Below are 25,711 nucleotides of genomic sequence, written 5' to 3'. Positions count from 1 at the left end.
GTGGGGCTAAACTGGAGTGCAGGTTCCAGAGCAACCCGGGTCCATGATGCCAAGGGACACGTTGAGGAAATCAAGATACAGGCGCTGCCCTGCCAGTTGCATTCATAGTCATAAGCAATGAGACAACCAGTGCTGAGTCACCCAGTGTTTTGTCATGCACCTGAGTGTGTATCCTCCCTGGGAAAAATCAAGCATAATTACCACTTAAAAGAAGTGACAGACAAAAGAGTGAAGACAAGAGCCTGAGCCTGGTTTTCCCTTGAGGTTTGCCTTGTCTGGTCACTGCAACCTGCAGGAAGTGATGTCAAATGCTTCCTCGTATAATTTTCTATCAACTTCACAGAGGCAGAAACAGCCACAACACAAAAGTCAGTGAAAATTCTGTGGCTATTGACAGAAAAATTACTACAACTTAAATCAAAGAAAAAAATTTTCTATTATTTGCTTTCTAATATAGAGTTCTTGATTGATAGGAATTTCTGTAAAAATATTTTACAATTCTAGAGCAGCGAATGGGTACTTCTGGTGTGAACTGGAGCTTTGTGGTTTTGAAATACCTTCTTGGAAAATAAAAAAAAAAGAAAAAAAGGAGAGAAATGACATTTGAATACAGCTCTCACTATCCTGGCCTCTGAATTACTTTATTGCTTCTTCAGAATAAGAGCATGCCATGGGAGATGCACAGAGGTGTTCTGGCTCATCCATTCACTGCTACCCTAGTTAAATGTGGAGGCAAAGAGCCATGACAATTTAAGACTACAGAATACTAAGTTTAAATGACATGACAGTGTCACTAGCTCAAAAAATACTTTCTTAAACGTTCCAAGGAAAGACAAATACCTGTATTGTACTAAGCCCCTTTCTCAAAGACAAATTCATCTCCCATCTGACTTGCACAGGAACAAGTCCTACCTCTCAGTTGTTCTATAAATAATTTAGAAGTGTGTTGCCACCTGCTGGAGAAGGTACATCTTCTGACACATCAACTGATAAATGTGAAAGAACAGGCAAGATTTAAGGCACTCAAAGCCCTTTCTTTAAATCTGAAAGAGAAACAGCAAATTTCAGACTAAAGACTGGTTGGGAGACAATAGTCTGAGCTTAATTTAATCATGTCAGTCAAGTATCAAAAAAGAGGAGTTAACACTTAACTGGAATGGTTGAAGGAATTAACAAGAGGAAACTGATAAAATTCATATCCCCACTGTGAAACAGGGAAAGGCAGGCAGTTAACACCAAACAGTGAGGAGTTGGGTTGAAGAGGGATTGCTGGGAAAACCATAAAATCCTGTAAGACCACTGTCTCCACCAAGGTACCAGTTTCAGCTCTCAAGCTTATCCTTTATGGATCTTCCTTGAAGGTCAGAACTGAGGGATTAGCCACAGGGTGCTGGTGACCAGAGAAAAGGTTCCTGTCCTTTTAGGACTGAGAGGTTATGCCCTAGGTTTCCATGGGGGCACTCAGCGGGCTTACAAAGGGCAGAATGCTCTGGAGTGCATATGTAGCATCAACAGACCTCGGTAGTTCACTTGTGGGAAAACTTCTTAAGGTGTCAGGGGATCTGTGGTATGCAAGTCTGCAATTGCTGCTCTGGCATAAATATGGTTCCACCCAGCATTTACTGGTCTGCAGGAAGTCTGCTTCTGACAATGAGATTGAAGAGCTTGGGAGGTTGGTTAATCGTTAGGAGGTGGTCTCTGGCAAACTCATTGTGAGCTTTGATCTCTTTCAGGATAAATTATAATTGCTGTATGGCTCCCCATGTAGGTCTCAATTCAGGTTCTCATGGGCAACTGTGATACCCATGGGTACACTGCCACTGTAATTTCTTTTACTGTATTAATTTGTACATAGCATTCAACTGGTCACTCAAAAACACCCTCCCTTCTCTTGGGAGAAAGTCTCTTGATTGGATGGGGAACATAAGTATCTGCAGCACTATCCTCAAAGCAGGTACAGGGGGGTCTGAGAGCCTGGCTGTATCTTTTTTGATATCTTATGGAGGCTGTTGCATTTGGGGAATTACACCTATTTGCTTATGGCTTTTATAAATGCAATGTATTTTTTATGTTGATTATAGTGAAGGAATATTCATTCTGTGTACAGTGAGGTGGAATGATGATCAGTACTGCATCTGTACTGGAAATATAAGAGGAAGTCTGGGGTTTAATTCAAATTATAATTGTGTCACTAGGTTCTGCCCTTACCTCTTTCCACAGCCACATCTTCCTGCCTTCTCCTCTGCATCAGCACTCATGTTTGGATTGTGGATCACATACTCATCTGCTGTGGGGCAATGAATTGTCTCACTCCACAATCATATGTGCACTGATGTGCACAAAGTGTGGGCTGGACAGGGCAGCCAGGAATGACACAGACAGTGTTGCAGAAGCTCAGACTCAGACAGGCTAAATATTCTGGGAGTCTGGAGCTTGGACACATTATATGTTTGTCAAGGCCATTATCTAGAATCTGTTCCTCAAGGCAGCTGAAGAGATTAGAACGTCATACAGCATCTAGATGTTGATAGCTGTGTCCATAGCTTGGAGAAAATATTAACTGTGTAAGTTAAAATTACTGCAAATTACTGCAGCTGTGACCACAGTCACACCGAAACAAGACCAGAATTTAGGTTTCCAATCCAAACATATCACCGAAATTACCTAGATTCTCTCCCACAAGCTCCTTTTCTAGACTTATACCACTGCTACACACAAAATGTAATCATCTGATTCTCCACACATTCCTGGTGAATCAAAGAGCTGATAATCTTTTGCCTGCAACCCTTGCTCTTCCCTTCTTTTCAGAATACCAAATCTGTGAATGTAGCACTGGGATATAATTATTGCATATGTTTGTAAATTAAATAATCACAGCAGATGATAGTGCAGATGGACGGAGCAGGCTTGTGGGCCTGGATTAGCTTTAGGCTGGTGTTTCATTTCCAAATAAGGTGAGAATCTGGCTTCCAATTTAACCACATTAAAATCAGACACAGGTTTCTCATGAGCTATCACCCCTAACAGGCTATAACATCTGCCAGAATAAGAAAGAAAATCTCTTTCATTTCTGGATGTGACCAAGAAAAAAAAATTATAAATATATGTCCTGATCTAGGCTTTGAGTGGAAACAGTCCATAGAGCTGGACTCTGAGAAATTTGTGTAAAAGTCAATTTAGCCTAATTTCTAGATGTATTTCCAGACAGTTTATTTCCCCCTTACCAAATAACCCCTCAGTCTTCTACTGCTAAAAATATGACTAAAAAAAAGTATGAGCATCATTGTTGAAGGGGAGACCTCATCTTAAATGAGGGGTAAAACTACACTCAGCCCTTTTACATAAACATAAGCTGAAGTTGCAACGGATGCAGAGAACTACTTGGATGCTCCAGGAAACTAATTACCTCATCTTTTTAAGATGAAAAGGGCAGGAACTTCTTGATAAATCCTGGATTTGGTATGTCTGAATGAAGGCTATCATTGGTAATGACTTTTGCAGAGGATATGAATGCTCTCAGGTGTCCTGTACGCTAAAGGACAGTGTTTGAACAAGAACAAAAGGATTCAGACTAGCCACAGCTTACGTTAGACTGGAAATCAGAGCTTGAAATCAGAGCTTGAAATCCTGAGAGCATTTGGAACAGGTACGAGCTGGAGCAGTCAGGGGAAAAATACCCACACTCTCAGACAGAGCTTGATAGGAATAGAGAAAGGACTATATGATGTGGTATCTACAGGAGTGGGAGAATAGATCTGATAGTCCAAGAATTCCCTTCCTAACTCATTACCCTAAACCTAATGTAATTTGTATGTACTTTTTGAGAAGCTGAAGGAGAAAAGTTGCTGCTTATGATGATCGGGATGATTAGACAGCAAAAGAATGTGGGTTTGTTATTTTGGCTCAGAGCTGCCACATAAAGAGGCTAAAGAGCAGAGGCTGGAACTGGGTCTTGGGTCCTGCCAGTGCTTGTGGGCAGGCAGAGTCAGCAAAAGCTGTTTTGTTTTTAGCAAAGCACGCAGAGATGACCCTGTGGAGGCACACCATTGGAGCCTCCAGGAACCCAGCTAGCCTGGGACCTGCATATTTGGGGAGAAGGCCTGAGGCTGAGTGGTGCAGACAACAGCCCTAGTTTATGGGAGTGAGGTGTCCAGTAAAAGACCAGAGAAAAAGGAGATATAACTTTGTGCAAAGGCAACCACATGCCACTGCTGCTAGTGGTGCCTCACTGCCACCTGATGTCCAAACTAAGTTTGGGAAGACCTCCTCCATCTGGTAATGGATCCCTCTGTGCTGCAAATTGTCCTGTACCCTGTGGGACAACATTTCTCTGTTCCTTTCCTTCCAGAAAGTAAACATTACATCTAATATACAGTATAAGCTCACAGTATAGTATACAGCATACATATGGTATACACATATACATCTCTATTCATTTTATATAGCCTGGAGGAGACTGAGGGGTGACCTCACTGCAGTCTACAACTTCCTCATGAGAGGAAGAGAAGGGGCAGATGCTGATCTCTTCTCTGTGGTGACCAGTGACAGAATCAGGAATGGCCTGAAACTGTGTCAGGGGAGGTTTAAGCTGGATATTACAAAAAAGTTCTTCACCCAGAGGTGGTTGGGCACTGGAACAGGCTTCCCAGGGAAGTGGTTACGGCACCAAGCCTGACAGAGTTCAAGAAGCATCTGGACTATACTCTTGGGCACATGACTTGACTCCTGGGGATGGTCCTGTGCAGGGCTAAGGGTTGGATTCAGTGATCCCTTCCAACTTGGCATATTCTCTGATTCTGTGAAACCCAAAGAGCTGTATAAGAGATTAGTCTTTTTGTTAATGCCATTGTTATAAGTTCTGCTAGTTCAACCTAGCAGGTAAAACTGTAAATAACAATTGTTGGCACAGCAGAACAAAAGACATCTCCAAGTTATAAGCACTATTTAGCGATACAGAAGGTGGGTCCAACAAATTTAAGTCTAGAAAGCTGGCATAAACTTGCAGAGTAAATACAGTATAGTTCAAGAACAGCCTTATGCTGGATCCCCACATTCTGTGCCTCAATCATCATTCTAGCAATACAGCCAAGATTTTACCACTCAGTGCTACACAAGAGCCACAACAAAGGAGTTTTTGCAGGAGTGTTTATCCTAGTTGCAGTCAGTATAGTCACTATGAAATACTGTTTGTAGGACCATCAGGACTGATTCTGATGGTGCACTCAGGAGGGGATTTCTCGTGCACATGGCTGCACACAACAGAACAGTGTCACCAAAAAATGGGAAAGAAAACTTTCAAACCAGAGCTACAGGTTAGAAAGCCAACAATACTTTGTTAAGAGCCAGGTACATGGGGGTGTGCAAAGGAGGAAGGGGTGTCTCTCTGCCTATCACATACATGGAGATTCACATTTTTATTGTATTCATATGTATTTACATTCCTAGAAGTTTAGCCTGTTTCCAAGAATCCTTATTCATATGTTAATTCATTGCATAGATCTTATTACACATGCACATATTTGGGAAGCGGTCATTTGAGGTCTCTAGTATTCATTTGGGATGGTACCCTACCTCTTTTTATCCCTATCTGGTCACAAACTACAGGTTTTCAAGTTTGGTGCGGTCCTATCTTGTTATATTCAGCAATGGAATCAGACTGTCCAGCTCCCATAGGGGAAATTCTGCTTTATTACTAGCATACAAAACTGCGGATTAAAGATCATCTGATTACTACTGACATATAAAACTGCTTTGTTTATTCGAGCAGGCCCTTTCTTACTTCAACACAGGCCTTTTGGCACCAACGGCCGCGAGCGGAAGCCGCGGGCACTGCACGGAGCCCAGGGCCTGGCAGTGAGAGCGCAGGCCGCTCAGGCACTGCCGGGGGGAGGGCAGGGACACGCCGGCCCGGGATGCGAGCTCAGCCATGACCGACCCCAGCGCCATCCTGAGCAGGGCGCGGCCCCGCCCGCCCGGCGGCCCGGCCCGCATGCGCAGAGCGGCCACGTGACGGCTCAGCTGAGCGCGGGGCCGGGCGGCTCGGGGGGCGGCGGGGCCGGCGCTGGGGGGGCTGCCATGGCCTCCATCCTGGACGACTACGAGGATTCCCTGCACCGCTCCGCCTCCCTGCAGCAGAGCCGCGCCAGCGTGGGCATCCCGCACTCCGGTAGGTGCCCTCCCGCGCTCGGCGGGGCCTTCGGTGTGCGGGTGTTCCCGCTGAGAGCGGGGAGGCGGGTGGGCAGCTCCGGGTGGTGGCTCGGATGTGTCGGGCTGTGGGGAGAGCCGGCGGGGAAAGGTGCACTGTGTGTGTCGCACAGCGTTCAGCTGCGGTTTGTTCCTCCGTTGTTTCCTGTGTGAAATGCCTTGGCACAGGGAGCACCTGGTTGCCGGTGGAGCCCAGGGGAGATGCAGGTCAGCGTAGCAGAACCGGGGTGCTGCTATCTGTGGGAGGGCCCGCACGGCCCCTGTGCCGGGCGGTGCGAACACGCGTGCACCGAGTGGCGTGTCTTTGCAGTCACAAGTTACAACCACCCACACCTCAGCCCTGCCCAGCTCAGAGCTGTGGTAGCTGGTTGAGAACATCTTATCATTTTGCTTCCTTTTTTTCCTCCCCTCTGAGGAAGCCAGCTCTTACAGTGTTAGGGACGTGTGCACAGCTGTACTTGTATGGAGTCAGTTTCCTAACCCAGGGGCACTTTCCAAATTCTTCATTTCTTTCCAGTGGTTCCCTTAGGCTGAATACATAATGGCAAGGTTACCAAGGAAGTGGTCTCTATCACTATTAAACTTTTCTGTCAAAGTCTGTGGAGCTTTGGGAGACGGTCCTATTCAGGGAGGCATCCAATTGATGTAAAGTGATCACCAGTTAGTTGTTTCTTTCCTGTGAGAGAAAGCAAACAAATGGCAGGAATATTTCATGATAAATTCAAGCTTAATTATGTTCAATAACCATTCCCTATTAGATGCCACCATACAACATTTTGTTGGGTGTGGCAGGGAAATGTAGGTTATGAGACAATTCTGTTCTATCTGGTATTGTCATGGTAGTACCAGCTGCTGTGCAGAGCTGGCATTTTGGAGTTACAAGTTTGGAAATACATGGACACACTCTTCCAAATTTTGTCTTCGTATAGTCTTGCCCACTGTGAATCTTTGGGGAAACCAGGTTGTGAGGTTCATATATGCGTTAAGAATCGATTAATTCTGTCATACTGTGTATGTTATTGAGTATAAATACACTGGCAGAATTACTCTGAGCCTAGGTACTGAAGTAGGTATGTTCCTCTTGTTTGTTTTGACATAAATTTTTACTTTGTTTTGTAATGTTAGATAAAGAATAAGTGGCCTGAATAGCTGTTGTGCAGAACAGTGTTGGGACAGGCCAGGTTACTGAAACGAAATTTTCAAGGACTCAGCTTTTCTTCTTGACTGCTGCAATACCTGTCTCCAGTCATGGCTGCTTTACAGTTGAGAAATCTGCTTGTTTGCTGACAGTTGATGTTGGCAAAGGAAGTTGGGGAAACTGCTAAATGGCAAAGGCACAGCTTAATCAGGATTTTAATTATTCTTAAATCAGACCAGACTGGCGACTTTTAATAAAACTTGGGCTGGTAAAACTTGTGGGCAATCTGAAGTTTAAGCAAATTTATTTTGGAAAAAGATACAATAGTTAATTTCCTGAAAGCAGTCCATAAGGTTAGATTGGAAATTTTGGAAGATGTTGGAACATGTTCCTCAGTTTCAGTTAGTTGTCTCCTGCATTTGTTAAACTGTAGGTATTGTTTCTCAGAGTTGTAGATAATGAAGCAGTGACTCTGTATCCAACCTAATATTGAGTGTGCTTCAAAGTGGTGCTGTTAGTCCCAGTTTAGAGAATGTTAGGCCTATGCTCCATAGGGCAGAAGTAATGTTCTCTCTGAGATACAATTCCAGATTTCTTTTTTCTTTAAGTTTACACCTTCCTAGTTAACTACTTTGGCCATGGACAGCCTTAACTTGCTATAGGTCTTTTTGGGTTTGATCATCCTGTCCAGGCTAACTGCTGCATGGATCTGCTTGCTTCAGAGATCCTTCACTTGCAGAGGGAGCAAAGCACATGTGTTAACCTAGCAAAGTATCAGCCTGTGATGCTTCCAAGCTTGAGGTTGTTTGGTCAGATTGAGATCCTCTGTGGTTTTCTTTGACAGAGGGTTATGTAAGACTTTATGCACATGGGAAATTCAGTCACTGGAAAAACTTGTCTCATGGGACAGATATGGATGAAACTTTGTGATAAGATCTGTTGGTGGATGCACATATATTCCAGTATTTTGCTAATGAGTATCATCACTTGGGTTTGGTTTTATCTGAATGTGTTCTTATTTTACTGTTCACTGGCTTATCAGAGCACTTTTGTAGTTTTTTGCTTCCTCATAAGAAGACCATAAAGAGCGCTGTTCTCATTTAGGAGTAGAGTGGCATGCTCTCTTCAAGTCCCATGTTTCTGGTGCACTGAAAACTAAATCTGGTGTGCTGCTTTTCTACACTACCACATGTATTAAAGATTCACCTGTCTTAAAAGTTTGTTTGTTGAATGCTTCTGACATGGAATGAGAGAGAAATATATTTCAATAATAGTGATCTCTTAGGTAGCTTATGTGGTAGTGTCTGCTCAGAGCCCTCTTTGTCTCTTGTGTAATACCAGCCATTCTTTCCTGTCTTGAACACGTAAACTGTCAATCAAGGAAAACAAATTATTATGTGATTCTACTCTCATTTTCAGCCCTTTTTGCAGTTTATGTGACAGTTTTCTGGCATCCCCTGCAATTCGATGTGCTTTCAAATTAATGCTTATGACAAGTCTGCTGTTCTGTGACAAGACAGTAAAGCATATTATTACTTTTCTGTCCTGTTATTCATATGTACGTGAGTGCTGCTCTCTGTGTTCATGCTCCATGGTGCAATCTTTTTTCAGTAAAACTCAGAGCAGGCAATGATCCTTCTAGCCTTTTAGGTTGGATTTTGATGCAGTATGGGATTATTGTTGTGGGGTTTTGTCTTATTTAGTTTTTAAGTGTTTGCATTCTTTCTCCAGGATATGTGAATGCACGACTGGAGAAGGAAACGCCAATATTTAACAAGCAAAGGATTGATTTTGCTCCTCCAGAGAAAATTAACAGCTTAGTGGTCTCCTCTAACCAGCTCTGTATGAGCCTTGGCAAAGACACCATTCTCAGGTAATGCTGCCTTAATCCTGAAGTTATTGCTTATTTTCCCCTGCCTCTTTTTTTATTTTTTCCTTAAGTTATTAGAGAACTTACATTTGCAAAACTGGATAAGAAACCATGAGCCAAGTATGGAAAACAGGTAAGGAGTTACACGTATATGGACTTTTGTTGGAAGCAAGCTTTCATGGTTTCTCTCTGCAGGATTGATCTTGGGAAGCCAGATGAACCTAATCAGGTAGAGCTGGGACGCAAAGATGAAGCCAGAGTCTACAAGATGTTTCTGGACCACACAGGTGAGGCAGTGGACCATGTATATTTACAGACAGCGGTCAGTGGTGCAACTGAGCATGCATAACAAAGCTCTGGTGAGGTTTGCTTTCTGTTCTGTATAGAAGGAGAACAGGTCAATCTTCTGGACCAGGCTCTGTTGCCCAGGGACCCTGCTTACTCATTGCATCTTTTGCTAGTAGTAAAACACTGGCTTGTTGTGTCTGTGTTGTGTTTCAGAACTCTCTAAAATGAACACGTGCAATTAGGCTGTTGTGAGCAAGGCTGCTAAAGCCAGTAAAAGGAAATTTTCGGCCATCACTCCGTGCTGTATGTTTTATATAAGAATTTTTAAAGGGACCATAAAACATCTGCAGTTTGTAGCCTTGACTGATTTTACAAAACTAAATGAAAGTTTGGAAAGAGGTGCTTGTATCTCCCACCAACTGCCAGAGGTAGTAGAGAACTCTGGGAACTGTTTATCCTTAGGACACTTATTGAAACACAATACCTTCTTGCTAAAGCATCTGGGACTAGTAATGTAAGTTTGCAACATATGGACTACCGTTCTGATCCAGCATGGAAATCGCCCACATTCCTGTGAATGCCCGGGAAAGTGGTGGATTAAGTATGTTGATACCAGAGCTTATCAAATGTTAGGTTTAGAAGCCTCAGGAATTTGGCTTGCTTAGGCACAGTCTTAATTTGTTCTCTGTTTCTCCTTCCTATACCCATCTTCTGTTGGCAGGCTCCCATCTCCTGATTGCTCTGAACACCAGTGAATGCCTTTACCTGAACAGAAGTGTTCAGAAAGTGCGGGCACTCTCCCGCTGGAAAGGACACTTGATTGAAAGTGTGGGCTGGAACAAATTTCTTGGTTCAGAGACCAACACTGGGCCCATCCTGGTGGGGACATCCCAGGGGCAGATCTATGAGGCTGAAATCTCTGTCAGCGAAGGAAGCCTCTTCAGCACTAACCCTGACCAGTACTTCCGACAGGTCTACACTCTGGAGGAGGAATCAGGACCTGCTCCAGTCTGCTGCTTGGAGATTGAACGAGGGATAGAAGGGAAATTTTTTATTATAGCAACCACTAGGAAGAGACTCTTCCAGTTTGTTGGCAAAGTGCCTGAAGGAACAGAGCAGCAAGGCTTCAGCTCCATATTTGCTATGCATGCTGACCATTTGCCCAGCTTTCGGGAGTTTCCGGCCAATTTGGGATTCAGTGAGATAGCCTTTTACACTCCAAAACTGCGCTCCAACCCACGCTCCTTTGCCTGGATGATGGGAAACGGTGTTTTATATGGTACATTGGATTATAGTCGTCCTGATTCCATTTTGAGTGATGAACGGGTCTGGGTTTATCCTTCTGATATTGACATAACTGTGAACAAGCCCATATCCATTGTACTTACGCAGTTCCACTTCCTTTTGCTGCTGCCTGACCGGGTGAAGGCTGTATGCACTCTGAATGGGCAGGTTGTTTTCCAAGATCTCTTCCTGGAGAAGTTTGGCCTGCTGACGTGCATGATCAAAGATCCCACAGTCCAGCAGATATGGATCCACACTGAGAAAGTAGTGTTCCGCTACCATGTCCAACGGGAATCTAGAGATGTGTGGAAGATGTATATGAACATGAACAAATTTGATTTAGCTAAAGAGTATTGTAAGGACCGTCCGGAGTGTCTAGATATTGTGCTGGCAAAGGAGGCAGAGCACTGTTTCCAAAACAAGAGATATCTAGACAGTGCCAAATGTTATGCACTGACCCAGAACTACTTTGAGGAAATTGCTCTGAAGTTCATTGAAGCCAAACAAGAGGAGGCCCTGATGGAGTTTCTGATTAAGAAGCTAAGTAACCTAAAACCTTCAGAGAAGACACAGACCACTCTGCTGACCACGTGGTTGACAGAGCTGTACCTGAACTGGTTAGGTATATTGGAAGGAGATCCCTCACAGCGAAATCTCTACTTGGATACACGGGAGAAGTTTCGCACTTTCTTGAGCAGCCCTAAAAACAAAGACTGTCTTTTTAATAATCGGGCATCTATTTATGAGCTGTTGGCAAGCCACGGCGACACAGAGCACATGGTGTACTTTGCGGTCATCATGCAGGATTACGAGCGTGTAGTAGCTCACCACTGCCAGCACGACGAGTACGATGAGGCTCTAAATGTGCTGTCCAGGCACAGAGACGAGAAGCTGTTCTACAAGTTCTCTCCAGTTCTCATCCAGCATATTCCCAAGAAGGTAGTTGATGCTTGGATTTCTATGGGCTCTAGACTGGATGCCAGGAACCTCATTCCAGCCCTTGTTAACTATAGCCAGAGTGCCAGCACCCAGCAGATCAATGAAGCCATTAGATACATGGAGTTCTGTGTCTATCAGTTGGAGGAAACCCAGCAAGCCATTCACAACTACCTGTTGTCTCTTTATGCTTTATGTCGGCCAGACTCACTGCTGTCGTACCTGGAGCAAGCAGGAACCAACCCAAACAGGATCCACTATGACCTGAAGTATGCATTGCGCCTGTGTGCAGAGCACGGGCACCACCATGCATGTGTCCATATTTACAAAGTGATGGAGTTATACGAGGAGGCTGTGGATCTCGCTTTACAGGTGTGTGTGTGTCTGTGCATGCTATGATATACAGGAATGTACCTTATTCAAGCTACCTTGAACAATGGAGCATTGAGAGGAACTGGACAGACCCACCAGCATCGAAGCTGTGCAGCTGAGGCTAGAAGGAGAAACCTGTTCCTGTTAACATATTTCTGTGCTTTCACAATTGTTCTAAGTAGACAACTGGCTGTTACAAGCCATAACTGAGGGTAGGGGCATGGAAAGTACAAGGGGGAGTACTGTCTGTGTTAAGCTCAGTCTCTGACATAAAATACTTTTAACATATCTGCCTTTATGCAAGACTTGTATAGCTACTGTTAAGGATTCTAATTACTTCCTGTTCCTAGCTGTGAAAATTGTCACAGAAGAATACCTTTGTCAGCTTAATCTGACCTTCACTGAGATGCTGGATTTTTTTAATTTTGACCTTGCTATACCTTAGCTGAAATATGTGACCAGCAAAGGTAGTCTAACATGGGTATGCTCTTTCTGTGCTGGGCTTTGTTCTCTGCTGAGTAGCAAGCAAATCATCATGGGGGAGTACTGATGGAGAAGAGAGGCGTTTGACCTGTAAACAAAGAGCAGGCCTGTACTGCAATTCTAGGCAAAGAGAAGTTTTCTATTAATGCCTCCTGTAATGGATAGCAGGCTTTGAAGTTGAATGGTGGATAAACAAAGAGGGAAACTTAACTCTGTTTCCTTTTCTGTCCCACTTTTAGGTGGATGTTGATCTTGCCAAGTCCTGTGCAGATCTTCCCGAAGATGATGAGGAGCTCCGGAAGAAGCTGTGGTTGAAGATCGCTCGGCATGTTGTTCAGGAAGAGAAGGATGTCAAGAAGGCAATGGCCTGCCTGTCCAGTTGTGCCCTGCTGAAGATTGAAGATGTGCTACCATTTTTTCCAGACTTTGTCACTATTGACCACTTCAAGGAGGCAATCTGTAACTCGCTGGAGGACTACAACAAACACATTGAGGAGCTGAAAAGGGAGATGGAGGAAGCCACGCAGAGTGCCAAGAGGATCCGAGAGGACATCCAAGAAATGAGAAATAAGTATGGCTCTGTGGAGCCTCAGGAAAAATGTGCTGCTTGTGACTTTCCACTTCTAAACCGCCCTTTTTACCTTTTCCTGTGCGGTCACATGTTTCACTATGACTGTCTCCTCCAAGCAGTTTTCCCAAACCTTCCTGCCTATAAGCAGGCAAAACTTGAAGATCTTCAGAAGAAGCTGGCAGCTACCAGTCAGCCGTCCAAGAGCCACCATCGTCCCAAGGATGCAGATACCATTAGCCTGGGGAAGGGGCAGCAGAGTCGGGAACAGATCAAAGCTGACATTGATGATATCGTGGCAGCAGAATGTGTGTACTGTGGTGAGCTGATGATCAGATCCATTGACAAACCTTTTATTGATCCCCAAAAGTATGAAGAGGAGATGCAAAGCTGGCTGTAGTTTTCCAAATCTGCAACCGTCAATGTGTGAGAGTAGTTTTGTTCACAACGTCGGGAAGCTTCTGTGGTGGCAACATAATCTCCAGGAGCAGGAGCACAGTGGCTTCTGTGGAACTCTGAGGAGAGTAGTGGGGTCTTTTTACCAGGATTACAGAGAACTAGTCTTGAAAAATGGAGAAATACAGCTATGGCTGTTTAAGGACTTGAGCAATAGTTAGAACTAACTTACATCCTGGAATATATTTAGCAGATGTTTGCTGCTTGCAGTTCTTCTGAGGTTCTCAGTGGGAAGCTAATGGAGTGTCTCGTTGTCCAGAAGGAACTGGGAATAGCCCATCGTTTGTCTTCCCTGTTGTGTGGTATTTCGTTCAGTGAAGACAAGCTTAAAGGGAAAGGTAGTGAGGGACACTAAGCAATGTAGTCTTCATTTATTGCTTTCAAAGCTGGAATTGTCATCTGTTTCCTTTTTGCTGAGAATCTATGACCACATAACATGGGAAGAACATGAAAGGACAAATGCTCTTGCATATGTATTTTGTAAACAACGTGCTACACAAATACATGTTTCTGCACAATGTGATGTAAGGATGTGTATAGTTCTCAAGCAAGAGTGTCTCATAATACACTAAAATAATTTGCCTGCAACTCAAGATGTGTAATTTTCTTTCTCACAAGCTTTATGCACAAGCCCGTACATTTGAATTTTCTCTGGGTACTGTTTCTGGAGGTGCTTGTTCACCCCTTTCTCCCTCTCTCCGTGGTGTTTCTGCTATGACTGCCTTTTTACAGCGGGTCTTGGTTTTGTCTTTACCCCAAACCAAAATTGATATATGCAGTAATAAGGTTTCAATTGAGGTTCTGCAAGCAGGAACACAACCTGTTTGTATTATCCTGAAGTGACCCTCTTTAAGCTGCACTTGATACTAGACTAGAGATCTAGTCAGAGTTTCACTCAGTCGTAGTCTATGGAAAAGTTCTGTGGTGTGAAATTCTGTTTTGCCCTTTGAAGTCAGTACCTTGTGTTTAAAAAGTCTTTTGCTTTCCTGATAATATTTGATACTTTCTGGAGATGGCTGTAAGTCAATGTTTCTATCTATTGCTCCAGCTTGGAAAATTCTTTCTAGAAGATAGCAATCACTACTTGTGAGTGAGGGAACAAAATATTTTCTTTAGAGATTTAGTAAGGGTTCCTTATTTATTTAAAGAAAATGAAATTTTAGTTAAGATTTGCTGTTTGGGGCTGAATCACAAAGGTATTAATGGGCAAAAGAATTGAATGTTCTAAAAAGAGAAAATACTCTTCTTGTAATTAAGGCAATAGAAAATACTGTCTTCTGAGAAACCTTTTCAGTTCTTTCACGTGAATGTACGTGCTTGTCTTGAGTACCTCTTTCAATCTCCTAATCTCCCTGTTGTAGGGTTGTAGAAATTGGTCTTCATGTTAGTATAAATTAGTGTCCTCAAGGATCTGACCTAAGAATTATGATAACAATTCAGATCTTCAGGAGAACTTCTGTGCTTTTATTGGGAGCTTCAGCCTGGAATGAATGAATTTTATCTGTGTAAAATGGCATAAGTAATAAAGAACAGATCTGACAGTAGGAAGACCTGAGGTTTTGAAATCCTCTTTTCTTTGTTGGAGCCATGGGATAGGCAGTCTTCTTACCACCTGGTGGTGTGTGTTTCTTGGCTTATCAGAAACCATCTATTAAGAGGTGGCTCAGAAACCCCCACATATATTTTTCTTTGGCTCTAGGAGTGTGCACCAGATGCATATACCACAAATCTCATGCTTCCTCACCATTGTTAACTGAAAAATCATTTACATGATTTGTTGTCAAGGTTGTGGAGAGTGTTACTGCCGGCAAAGACTGCAGCAGTGATTAAATGACTGGTGCCAGTAGTACAGGAAGCTACAGAAAGGTATCTTCTGAACTTTCTTTACATTGTCACATGCTTCAGAAGTTTCAGTTACCACTGGCTTATGCTTCTTGGCAATTTTGCAGTGTCACTCAGTGAAAAAGGTAAGAGGGTTTGGTTTTTTGGGAGGCAAGTGGATATCTGGTGGTGGAGGGAAGTGAACTGCTTACTGTTCTCCCATAAATCTAATCTGCAAGGTCTTTCTCTTTGCTTTCAGAATAGCATTTTTATCTTTTCTCCTTGTAATTTCAACACAGTTATGTTTTAGAACTCAGTCCTTTGTTTTTTTAGCTATGAATGAACTGTATACCAGATGTTACAAATGGTGTGGCCTTGGGCTTTGTCCTTGTCTGTGTGAATAACCCCTGCCATTTAGTTAAATGCAGCTGAAGAACAGCATAACCAAAAAGGTGGGTGGGACCCCCAGGTCTGTGTACTCAGAAGAAAATACTTGTAGCTAGATATATACTGAAGAAATTTAATTGTGCAGGCAAGACCTAAAGCAAACTTGGCCTATTGTATCACCTCTCCTAGGCCTTCAGCAAGGGATGGGGGGAAATACTCAGAGCTGGGGGAGACAGTGGTGAGTGTGTGTGTTGAAAGAGTTTGTAGAGAATTTCAGGTGCACTTGCTGTTGATCTGAGTAGTAGGAAGCAGCTAACTGCAACTTGGAGAGGGGTGTGTTCCATCTCCTTTCAAAAAGTGAATGCCCAGGCTGGAAATTTAGAAAGGCAAATTCTTAACAAGCCACTAGATGTCATTGCTGTCCATTTAAATACTGAGGTTTGCTGCAGAGAGCTAGGGGTGTTCTGTAGCAGAAGAAAGAATGGTACAAAAGTGAGGAACTGAACCAGGATCCCAGCGCCTTTGGGGGTGTGTGGAGACAGACCTGTAAGGCAGTTACTGGAGGTAAAGATGTTAAAAAATTGTCTTTAACTAAAAGGTGATTTCGTTCACAGATTACTATTTTTCAGGTTTTGAGTATCAAAAGATGCATTTACTCTGTTAATAAGTAAGTATCATAAAATTGTAAAATCATTTAGGTTGGAAAAGACCTCTGAGATCATCAAGTCCAACTGCTCACCCAGCACTGCCAGGTCCACCACTAAACCATGTCCCCAAGTGCCACATACACATCCCTTTGAAATACCTCCCAGGATGGTGATTCTGTCACTTCCCTGGACATCCTGTTCCAATGCCTGACTACTCTTTCAGTGAAGAAATTTTTCCTGATACCCAGTCTAAGTCTTTCCTGGCACAGCTTGAGGCTGTTTCCTTTTATCCTGTAATTTGTTACCTGGGAGAAGAGACCAACCTCCTCCTTGCTACAACCTCCTTTCAGGTAGTTGTAAAGAACAATAAGATCCCTTCTAAGCCTCCTTTTCTCCAGGCTAAACAACCACAGTTCCCTCAGCCATTTCTCATAAGACTTCTGCTACAGATCCTTGTTGCTCTTTGGACACACTCCAGCACCTCAATATCTTGTGGTAGGAGGCCCAAAACTGAGCACAGTGTTTGAGGTGCAGCAGCCTCTTTTGTTACTTGTATTCCAGTGTAAGTTCCCTACAGACCCAGTTGATTTAGTAAACTGTAGAGAGACCTTCCCTGGGCTTGGAGTTGCAATACCTGGTGGCCTTGAGTCTGGCCATTTTTGCTTGCTTCCTCTTCTCTCTGTCCTGACAGCAGACACACAGACTGTGAATCAGCTCCTTAGTTGTGTGAGTTCACATTTAGTGTGTCTTGTTAAAAGCACCAGTAAAGCTGGATTTGTAATACGATATTGGACACTGGCTTGCATAAACAGGTAAGTTAGTATGTTTACTTTTGCCTCTGAGTTGTGGGGGTCATAATCCCAATAAAACTGCAAGTGGGAGTAGGTACATCTTGTACTCCATCAAAACAAGATGTTGTAGTTTGACTCAGATTGTAGTCATGTATTAGCATGTATTTCTTGGAATGGGTAGTTCCCATTCCCCACTGTACTGTCAATGTCAACATATAGACTGTCTATGTTTACAAGTGCAAATTCTTAGTTTCTAGTGGGATTTCATTTCTTGCATCACTTCATCCAACAAACCTGTACAGAGCTGTTGGAAGACAGAATAAAACTAGGCCTATTCCTTGCAATAAGTATGCTGAGCTGATATTCGAAGTTTGAAATGTAAAGGACTTACAGTGCTTTTTATCTTTAGTTTGTTATTATTCAGATGCATTGAGTATTTTTACCCAGAATAGATGGAGTATCATATGATTCACTGTGGCATGTGTAGTGTTTATCAGAGAATCTTAAGGCATTCGCAAAGCAGAGAGAGGCTGGCAAGGATCTTCTGCCGTTTTTGTACATCAAGGAAGGGATGCCCTAGAAAGGGAAGGGAATGGTGGCTTCTGTAAAATAATTTGGCCCAACTTTATGTATCTGACTTCAGGGAAGCTTCCCCAGTGAAACTGTAATGTTGATGGATCTGTACTATTCACACTGAAGTACTGAGGAAGAAAAAATTAATTTCCTTTGGAGTAAGAATTTTGATAAAATTGAAAAGCTTAGGGCTTGAAAGTGGAACGTTACAGGCATGCAGTGAATTGTGTATGGGTTCAGCTCCTAAGCTGTCTGCTTTCTCTGAGTATGCCTAGTCCAGAGTTTAAACCTTTTGAACCCTCCAGGATTTGGGTTTCATGCTTGTACTGTGATTTTGGAGATGTGTGATACTTCCCCCTTGACTCAGTGTTTGGGTTTTTAAACTCCCAGATCTCATGGAAAGGCATCAGGCTACTTATTTAGGGAATAAACTTTAAAGCAACCTGGCCTGCAGCTGCTTTCAGGTGAAAGGAGGGGAAAAAGATTAAACAAACTTGTTAGATCTACATGTTGAAACTGGTTGGGATGGAGAGAAAAAGGGGCTAAGGCATTTCCTCTCTGTAATGGCCAAAGGTATTGGAGGCAGCTTGTTTAAGTAGGACTGGTTCCTTAAGAACAGGGAAGCTACAGGAGCACTCTAAGGTTACAAGTACAGCTATAACTGATCCTACACACTCTCTTTGTTATGATGGGACAGCTCAGCAGAGGACAGTTTCCAACTTGCAGCAAGTCAGTATTGGGTTCAGACTTGCCGCAGTGCTTCACGACCCCTATGATGATGGCAGGAGAGTTGTTTGAATTTAACACTTGAGCTGCAGAGCTTGGCTGGTGTGGGAATAAGCACAGCTGATGTGTCTGTACAACATCAGGCTGTCTCGCTGCACAGAGGTTTTCATCATATGCTTCCAAGTACCACATAAATATCCTTGTTTTATAAAGGAGTGTACAGGCTGTACCTGATATGTGACAAATAGTAATTATGGCCTTTCCTGCTGTGCTGCTGTGGTGGCTGTAGGCTGTGTTGTCTTTGGAAGAGGATTAGATCTAGCCTTTTGTTTGTTTAACATACGGCTTGTTTGCTTCATCTGAACTGAGAATACTATTTATTGGTAGAGGTTTATTACAATGACAGTATTCAGGAGAACCTGAACCAAGCTGAACCACAGCCTAGCCCTCATTTCATATTGAATGGTTTATTGTAGGTGGCAGCTTATAGAAAAAGGATTGAACAACTGTTTTGGTATCCAAAACCAGATATTCTCTACTTCATGCAATTCAAATCCAAGTGCTGGTCACTTGGCCTGGGGTGTGATCTTCGGAACCCAGCCTGAACTTGGAGGCTGCTGGACTCTACTTAAGCAGACATCTGTGTTTTCCAATTAGTCAGTTATTCAACAGTCTTTTTTCATCTCTTTGTGTGTACATACTGAATAGATTTTCTAATAAATAAATTATTGCAGTGGAATTGGCTTCATAATAAAGTTGTTCCTATCTACAGATTCTCTTTTATTTTCTCACATTTATTAAAAGCAAGGTGCACGGTGTGGTTTTGAGGGATGTCACAGACAAAGAGCTTGGAGGCTGCCGGATTACTTTTTTAGGACTTTTCTCTACAGACTCTATATGACAATTATTAGCAGCTGGTCTGACTGGATTAGGTGGCTGCTGTGTGTTTTTCACCATGTGAACAAGATACTCTCTGGTAAAAACCTGTGAAGGCATAAGCGGTAAAAAATTGTTGGCTAATTAACAGGGTTTTAGCAAAATAGCTGTTGTCCAATTTTTCTCATAGTAACTATCGAGATAATTTGTATAGGATATCTAAATAAAATATTGCATGTATAGCTGAACCATATGTTGCCATCCTTGATAACAGGGCTGTAAACTTACATCAGCTCATGCTGTTTGAGAGAATTAAGCAGAATGTTGCTGGGTGAGGAGGAAACAGAGACTTGAGGCTTACTCTCCTAGATGTCCCAATTCTTTGTTTAATACTTGCCTGTGTGTCACAGCATGACTGTCTCAGATCGACAGATCTGCATTTGTGTTACAGTGATACATTCTGCTGAGCAGCCTTTTTGGGAGAAAAGCAATTCCTTATGTTCTCCAGTCTGTTTCAAACTTGCCTGCTTGCCCAGTTGATGAGATTGGAATAACTAGGACCACGTCATCTTTCTGTGTTCTTCTGAAAGGTTGTTTATGGTTATCCTCAGTATATGCTTCAAAGACTTACAGTGGCAGGATTTCCAAAGCAAAAAATATTTTAGTACAGGAAACATCTAATGAAAGGGAAACAGAAATGTTCTCTTCTGTGAACTTGAGTGGGCACTAATCAGTTAATGTGGACTTTTCTGTTTAGAAGTAGCATCTCCTTAAACTTGTTGTCGGCTGTTGATTGAGAAATGTCTGTGATCCTTGATCTACCTTGATCCTTGATTTGTACACACAGCCAGTCCTAGGAGACTGTGAAGTGGAACAATGAATAGCAGTATTCAGCAGGCAGCAAGCTTAGATTCTGGCCGTAGTTTCTTTGTTGATGTAAAATCAGAGTTTGCTCTCTGAAAGCTGTTTTTCTCTGCAGCATGGTTACAGAAGAAGGGAATTTTCAGAAGAATCTTGAGCAGCCCTTGTATCCTTATAAAGAGGTCACCTGGAAAGTGGTAGCTTCATGGAATTCAGTAGTTAAGTACTTAGTGTGTTAGCAGCTTTGAGTTGCAGCACGTTACTTGGTTGATGCTGTGGCACCTGAGGCAAAAGTAAAGGTGTGAATTATTTGCCTGCTAGGCAAAATCTTGTCCTGCTCTGGGTTATGTTCTGAAGGAAATCAACAACTTGAGAAGTTCATGTTGAAATGAGCAAGTACGAAGAATTTCTGCACACAACATAGATATTGTTGTCAGTTCAGCACATCTGCATAATGCTAGGTCAGAGCAAGGCTGGATGCTCTCTGTAAGTCAACCAAAATCTGTAGACAGGGCACTGAGCAGAAGTTCAAAATGCTCTCTTCTTACCCTGTTATTCAGAAGTTAGAACACTTCTGGAGCTGACTACCTTCTTATGAGACTCTGAGTCAACAGTGACACTTGACATGTACCTTTTTTATTCATTCTGTCACTGGGGCAGGTACCATTTTAGCAGCAACCTTTGTCTCTCACTCACTTCTTTCACCACCTCTGCTCATTGCTTTGGCAAAGAAGTGATTCTGACATAAATGCTAAATATAGAAAGAGTTAATATGGGGTGAGTGGTGAAGCTCCCTTCCACTAAGCTTGAAAACTAAGGAAAAAAGGAAGAGAATTATGTGGAGAAGGTAACAAGATGCCCACTGGCTTTCAGATTTCTGAAGTATGAAACACAGGAGACAGACCAAAGCTGTGCCAGGGTAGTGCGATGAATGGTAGCTTGCAGTCTTTATTCCAATACAGCAGAATAGTACAGGCTCTGAAAATTCTTGCTTCTGGCCAATCTCTCTTGCCTGAAGTGTGTACTACTTTTCTCTGAGTCATAAATAGGAGCATCACAAGGTAGTGACCAGGAAGGATGTGTCAACAGCAGACAAGAGGATGATCTACAAGCCTCCTGTACTGGTGGAATGAGGTGGAGTTGGAGAGTAGGACAGAGCACACTTTGGATTCAGGAGGGTTACTGATGTATGAACAGCTCTCCTAGATGCTGCTGAGTGTTATACCTGGCTTTTAGGTGCTTTTATTTCCCAAACTATGCTGTCTGTATATATAGGAAATACTAGGATCCTTAAAATGCTCTGATATGCTTACACAGCTGAGTCCCAACTGAGGTGTCAGCAGGACAATTCAGTGTCATGTCTGAATTAATACCAACACTCTTGTTTGGAGTAGCAGTGCTGAGCTGTCTGAGCAGCAAAGCAATAGGATGGCTGTTTTAACAAAGTTTGATATTTAAATCTACAGAGATTGCCCACAGTAGCATGGTCTTGTTGAAGAACTGAGTCTGGAGTTGTTGAGTTTTTTTCACTGCTTTTTCAGTGCCACTACTAATACATGAAGAGGATTTGGCTTTTGACTATGCCCCTCATCTTTCTGACTAGTACCATTAATGAGTATGGAGGCTCAAGATGGCTGGAGAAAGTATTCCTTCCGTTGACAAACAGGTCAAGAAGTGCAAGAAGTGACTGAGGTGGGTCACACAACATCCCTATTTCAAAACAAAAACACCCCCCCCAAAAAAAGCAGTGTGGCAAATCTCTCTACTAATTCTATCTCTGTTCCATCTCTGAAAGTTTTAAGTTAGATAATTTGGGTCACAAACTATACAGAACCCTTGGCTTTTGGCAGAAATCCAATTTGGTAGCCTGTGAAAAGTTATTGTGTCCAGATGCCTACTGAGTGGGAACATAAATGCAACAACATGTCACAGGCTGCAGCTGTTAGATGGAGATTGCAGTACTGTCCCTGGAACACTGAATTAAAAAAAAAAAAAAAAAAAAAAAAAAAAAAAAAAGGCGAAGTTGTTGAATTTGAATAAATGGAGGTGTTGCTCTCTGCCCCAATGTAGTCCAGTACATATCAAAGCCACCCCTTTCCTTTAATAGCAGGAAGGAAATAAGATCTGTATCTCTTGGGAACATGCTTCTAAAACCAACTTTCACTTGCATTCCTATGTCTCCTTTTAGTCCCTTTGAATGGTAAAAATTCACATTCTCACTTTTTAGTCACCACAGCCTGGATATTACATCACTCTAGGATGTTGATTTTTGGTCACAGTCTCATTAACATCTTAGCTTGGGTGTTGGTGCTCCTCTCCCATGCTCAAATGCCTCATAAGGATTCTTATCACCCCAAAACAGTTACTTTGGATCCTGGCCCAGCATGTGTGGGCATTGGCAGGATTTGGATATTTATAGGGATTTTTATTTCCTTCTTTTCTTTGGGCCACTTTCTTACTACAAGAATTCATTATTTCTTCTGTGCTCCAATGAATGCAACACTCCTAGGGTGGTGTCTGGGCAGTAGATGTTATGTTTGTGCCTTTCCAGCTGCCAGGGCCAGTGCAAACAGGTATAACACAGCACTAATTTGCAAAGCACGGGGGGAGAAAAAAAGGCACACACCTTTTTCACACCCTTAGATCTAGTTTTGGGAGATTACTTAGCCTTGTTGATTTCTTGTGTCATTATTAAACTCAGATATCTTGACATCTCTAGCACTGTTATAATGTGATTAGAGAGAGAGAGTCAAATGCCCTGACCATTTTTTTCTGGTTGAAATTGTCCTCTGGGTCTATAGAGTGGCAGAAGGGTGGACCTTTCAAACAGTACAGTACTGGTTTTGTTTTGATCCATTCTTGGAAAGGTGAATCAATAAAATCTGATTCTTACAGAAATCTTTACAGTTGCCAGTTAAACTTACACCTTACTTTCTAGGTGCTCAGGGTAGAGAAGGAGAGCAGCAGTGGTAGCTTCTTGACAGCTCCACATGTGCAGAATAGCTCAAAGCATTTGCTGACTGACCAGGCCAACTGACGATGGGAATGCAGAGCAGCAACTTCCCCTTTTCTTCCCCTTGCTGGAAGTTCTGGCTGGGTTTCTGTTTGACTCACATGCCATTTCCCTCTCAACTTGTAGGACTCTGGTAACTCTTCCTCATTCTGAAATTAAGCTGAAATCTGTCAGTATGTCTCTGTTGGGAGTTTGGCACCAGAAGTAGGTTTTAAAAAGCTTTGTTTCTTTTGGAAGCCAGGGGAATAATGTGAATATTAGATCTGAGCTGCTGTAATCAAGATTTGGAAGGACTACACGGAATGGGGCAGGACCCTGAATGCACGGCTGGAAAAGGAAAACCTGCAGTGGACATATTTTGAACATTTCTTACCAGAAGGCACTAAGAGACTAGACTAGAAGACAGTACTTGAAAGAGTCTGTAGTATCCTCTATGTCTCATTAACAGATGGTTCTAAGAGGCAACTGTGGAAATGCAAACTCATGCATGTTTGTGCTTGCTCTGCTTGTGCCTCTCCTGGCAGCACTCACTGGCATAATCTGTTGGAAATTAACCTTTTGCACGAGGTATCGTTACAGAGGCTGGTATAATTCATCCCACTGCCTGTGACAAATCTCTGTGTCCCCCCCTCCACACTCTTCCCAACAAGGAGTTCTGTCAGAATGGTAGACAAATGCTGGGTATAGGATCTCACACTTGTGATGGGCAAACTTTCTTCTGCTGTAAGTTTTTCTGTGCTTTCATTGCCATGATTGTCCACACAATCCTCTACCCCAATTATCCATTGATTAGGTCTCCTCTGGTAATCTGCCAGATGCAGGTTTGTTACCAACAGATGGCAGAAAGCATTTGAGGTAATGAGAGAAAGGATAACGATTGCTGATCTGCATAATAATCAGCTTGTGAACAGGTTTCGTGGTTTTTTCCCTGTTTCCACTGGCTCAAAGATTGCACTGTCGGACAACCAGGCACCTTCTCTTGAGTTAAAGAAATAGTAAGGGAAGAACCCACTTCTTCCAGCTACTGTTAAGATTTCTGAAGATACACATACTCTCCACCACACAGATTAAGATTTAGTCAGTCACAGGTTGTGCCCATAGTGCTAGGAATGAACATTCAGTCCTCTTGCGATCAAGACCTCCAACCAACCAATGTGGTCAGAAATGCTTTCCCTTTTGTGTTTACTGAGACAATTTTTCCCACCTTATCATGAGGCAGGAAGACTCTTGTCTTCCTTGGACCAGCATCACCTTTACACTCTCCAACACTTAGTCTGAAAAAATGACTTCCCACTTCCATGTGTTTTGGAGTTCTTTAACCAAATTCTGCTGCTTTGCACACTGAGACAACCACACCACAGCCACTTACAAGTCTACATCTAAATTATTCTGGAGTCCTTGCAGGAACAAGTCTTCCCTGGCGTACTCTAGAGCAGTGTTACTGGAGTTATATATCTTTTAGCACTGGTTTCCTATGCTACACAAGACCTTTAGTACAGATTTTTACTATTTGAAAGCTATATGCACTTAGACTTTTCTATTACTAACTATCCCTATATGAAACAAGCCATGCAACACTCAAAAATTGTCTTGGTGCCATCTAAAGTAAAATTTGGCAAAGGATTTGGATTGAAGAACTTTTCCCAAAAAATAGCCTTACACATGTACAGGAGGTAGGTGCTGATGCTGAGCTGTTCTCCATTTATCCCCCAGGAGGACTGGTAGACAAAGGGGACAAGTTTCCATTGAACCCCTTTACTTTGTGAAATCCCTTTCTTCATTTAAGATGATCTAGATGGAGGTTTTTGAAATTTGGACTTGATTCCATAGAATAGTAAATGCAGATGATTTCCCTGAGAATCCTTTCTGTTTACACGGAGTGCTGATAATGCGGCACCTCCTGCCAATTCTCTGGAAGGATGGTGTTTATCAGAATCTCAGCTGTATCATGTGCAGCCATGCACTTGTCAGTAGTAATTTTAGCATCTGACCCTTACAGGACAATCACTGTCTGCTCCTGTCAGTGTTTTGTACCTGTATAATCTGGAGGAGAGGGAGAATTTTTGGTTTTGAGCTTGTACTCTAAAACACAAGGCTTTATTATTAAATCTCGATGCCCAGCTACAGATATTGCTGTTGGTTACAGGATTTTCCTGTCCTTAGCCCAGTTTCTAAGGAAACAGTGCCTGGGCATCCAAGCTTGTGCACATTTGTTATATTCTTTTTTTCTGTGTCCATGTTTTTTCCTCTCCAATTTCTGAATTTATTTGCCAAGTGCAATTTTATTTGACACATACATTGTGAAGTTACTGACTTTCTGTAAGTTTCCTGAAAATAGGTGAGGGGGAGTGGCTCTTACTTGTGACTCTATAAACAATGCCCATGGTGTATGCTCAAAGTCTGAGTTACTAGAGAAT

At 42.7% G+C, this 25,711-nt stretch overlaps 1 protein-coding gene across 1 annotated transcript; it reads left to right on the top strand.

The window, feature by feature from the left end:
* The first annotated feature begins 6,048 nt into the window (after positions 1-6,048).
* Positions 6,049-14,187, top strand: VPS18 (VPS18 core subunit of CORVET and HOPS complexes). Its single transcript, XM_050336402.1, has 5 exons — positions 6,049-6,166; positions 9,074-9,215; positions 9,408-9,499; positions 10,222-12,092; positions 12,815-14,187. The coding sequence occupies exons 1-5, from the start codon at positions 6,076-6,078 to the stop codon at positions 13,541-13,543; spliced, it is 2,925 nt and encodes a 974-aa protein (XP_050192359.1). The 5' UTR covers positions 6,049-6,075; the 3' UTR covers positions 13,544-14,187.
* The last annotated feature ends 11,524 nt before the right edge of the window (positions 14,188-25,711 follow it).

This window comes from Myiozetetes cayanensis, unplaced genomic scaffold (genome assembly GCF_022539395.1).
Source record: "Myiozetetes cayanensis isolate MyiCay16 unplaced genomic scaffold, myiCay2020 scf6-25, whole genome shotgun sequence".
Classification (NCBI taxonomy): Eukaryota; Metazoa; Chordata; class Aves; order Passeriformes; family Tyrannidae; genus Myiozetetes; species Myiozetetes cayanensis.
This window is presented reverse-complemented; position numbering and strand designations above follow the sequence as displayed.

Excerpts from the sequence above, each read along its gene's own strand:
- VPS18 (XM_050336402.1), top strand. The coding sequence starts at position 6,076 with ATGGCCTCCATCCTGGACGACTACGAGGATTCCCTGCACCGCTCCGCC. Across the intron at positions 6,167-9,073 it reads CGTGGGCATCCCGCACTCCG|GATATGTGAATGCACGACTG; the intron begins GTAGGTGCCCTC and ends TTCTTTCTCCAG. Across the intron at positions 12,093-12,814 it reads CTGTGGATCTCGCTTTACAG|GTGGATGTTGATCTTGCCAA; the intron begins GTGTGTGTGTGT and ends TCCCACTTTTAG.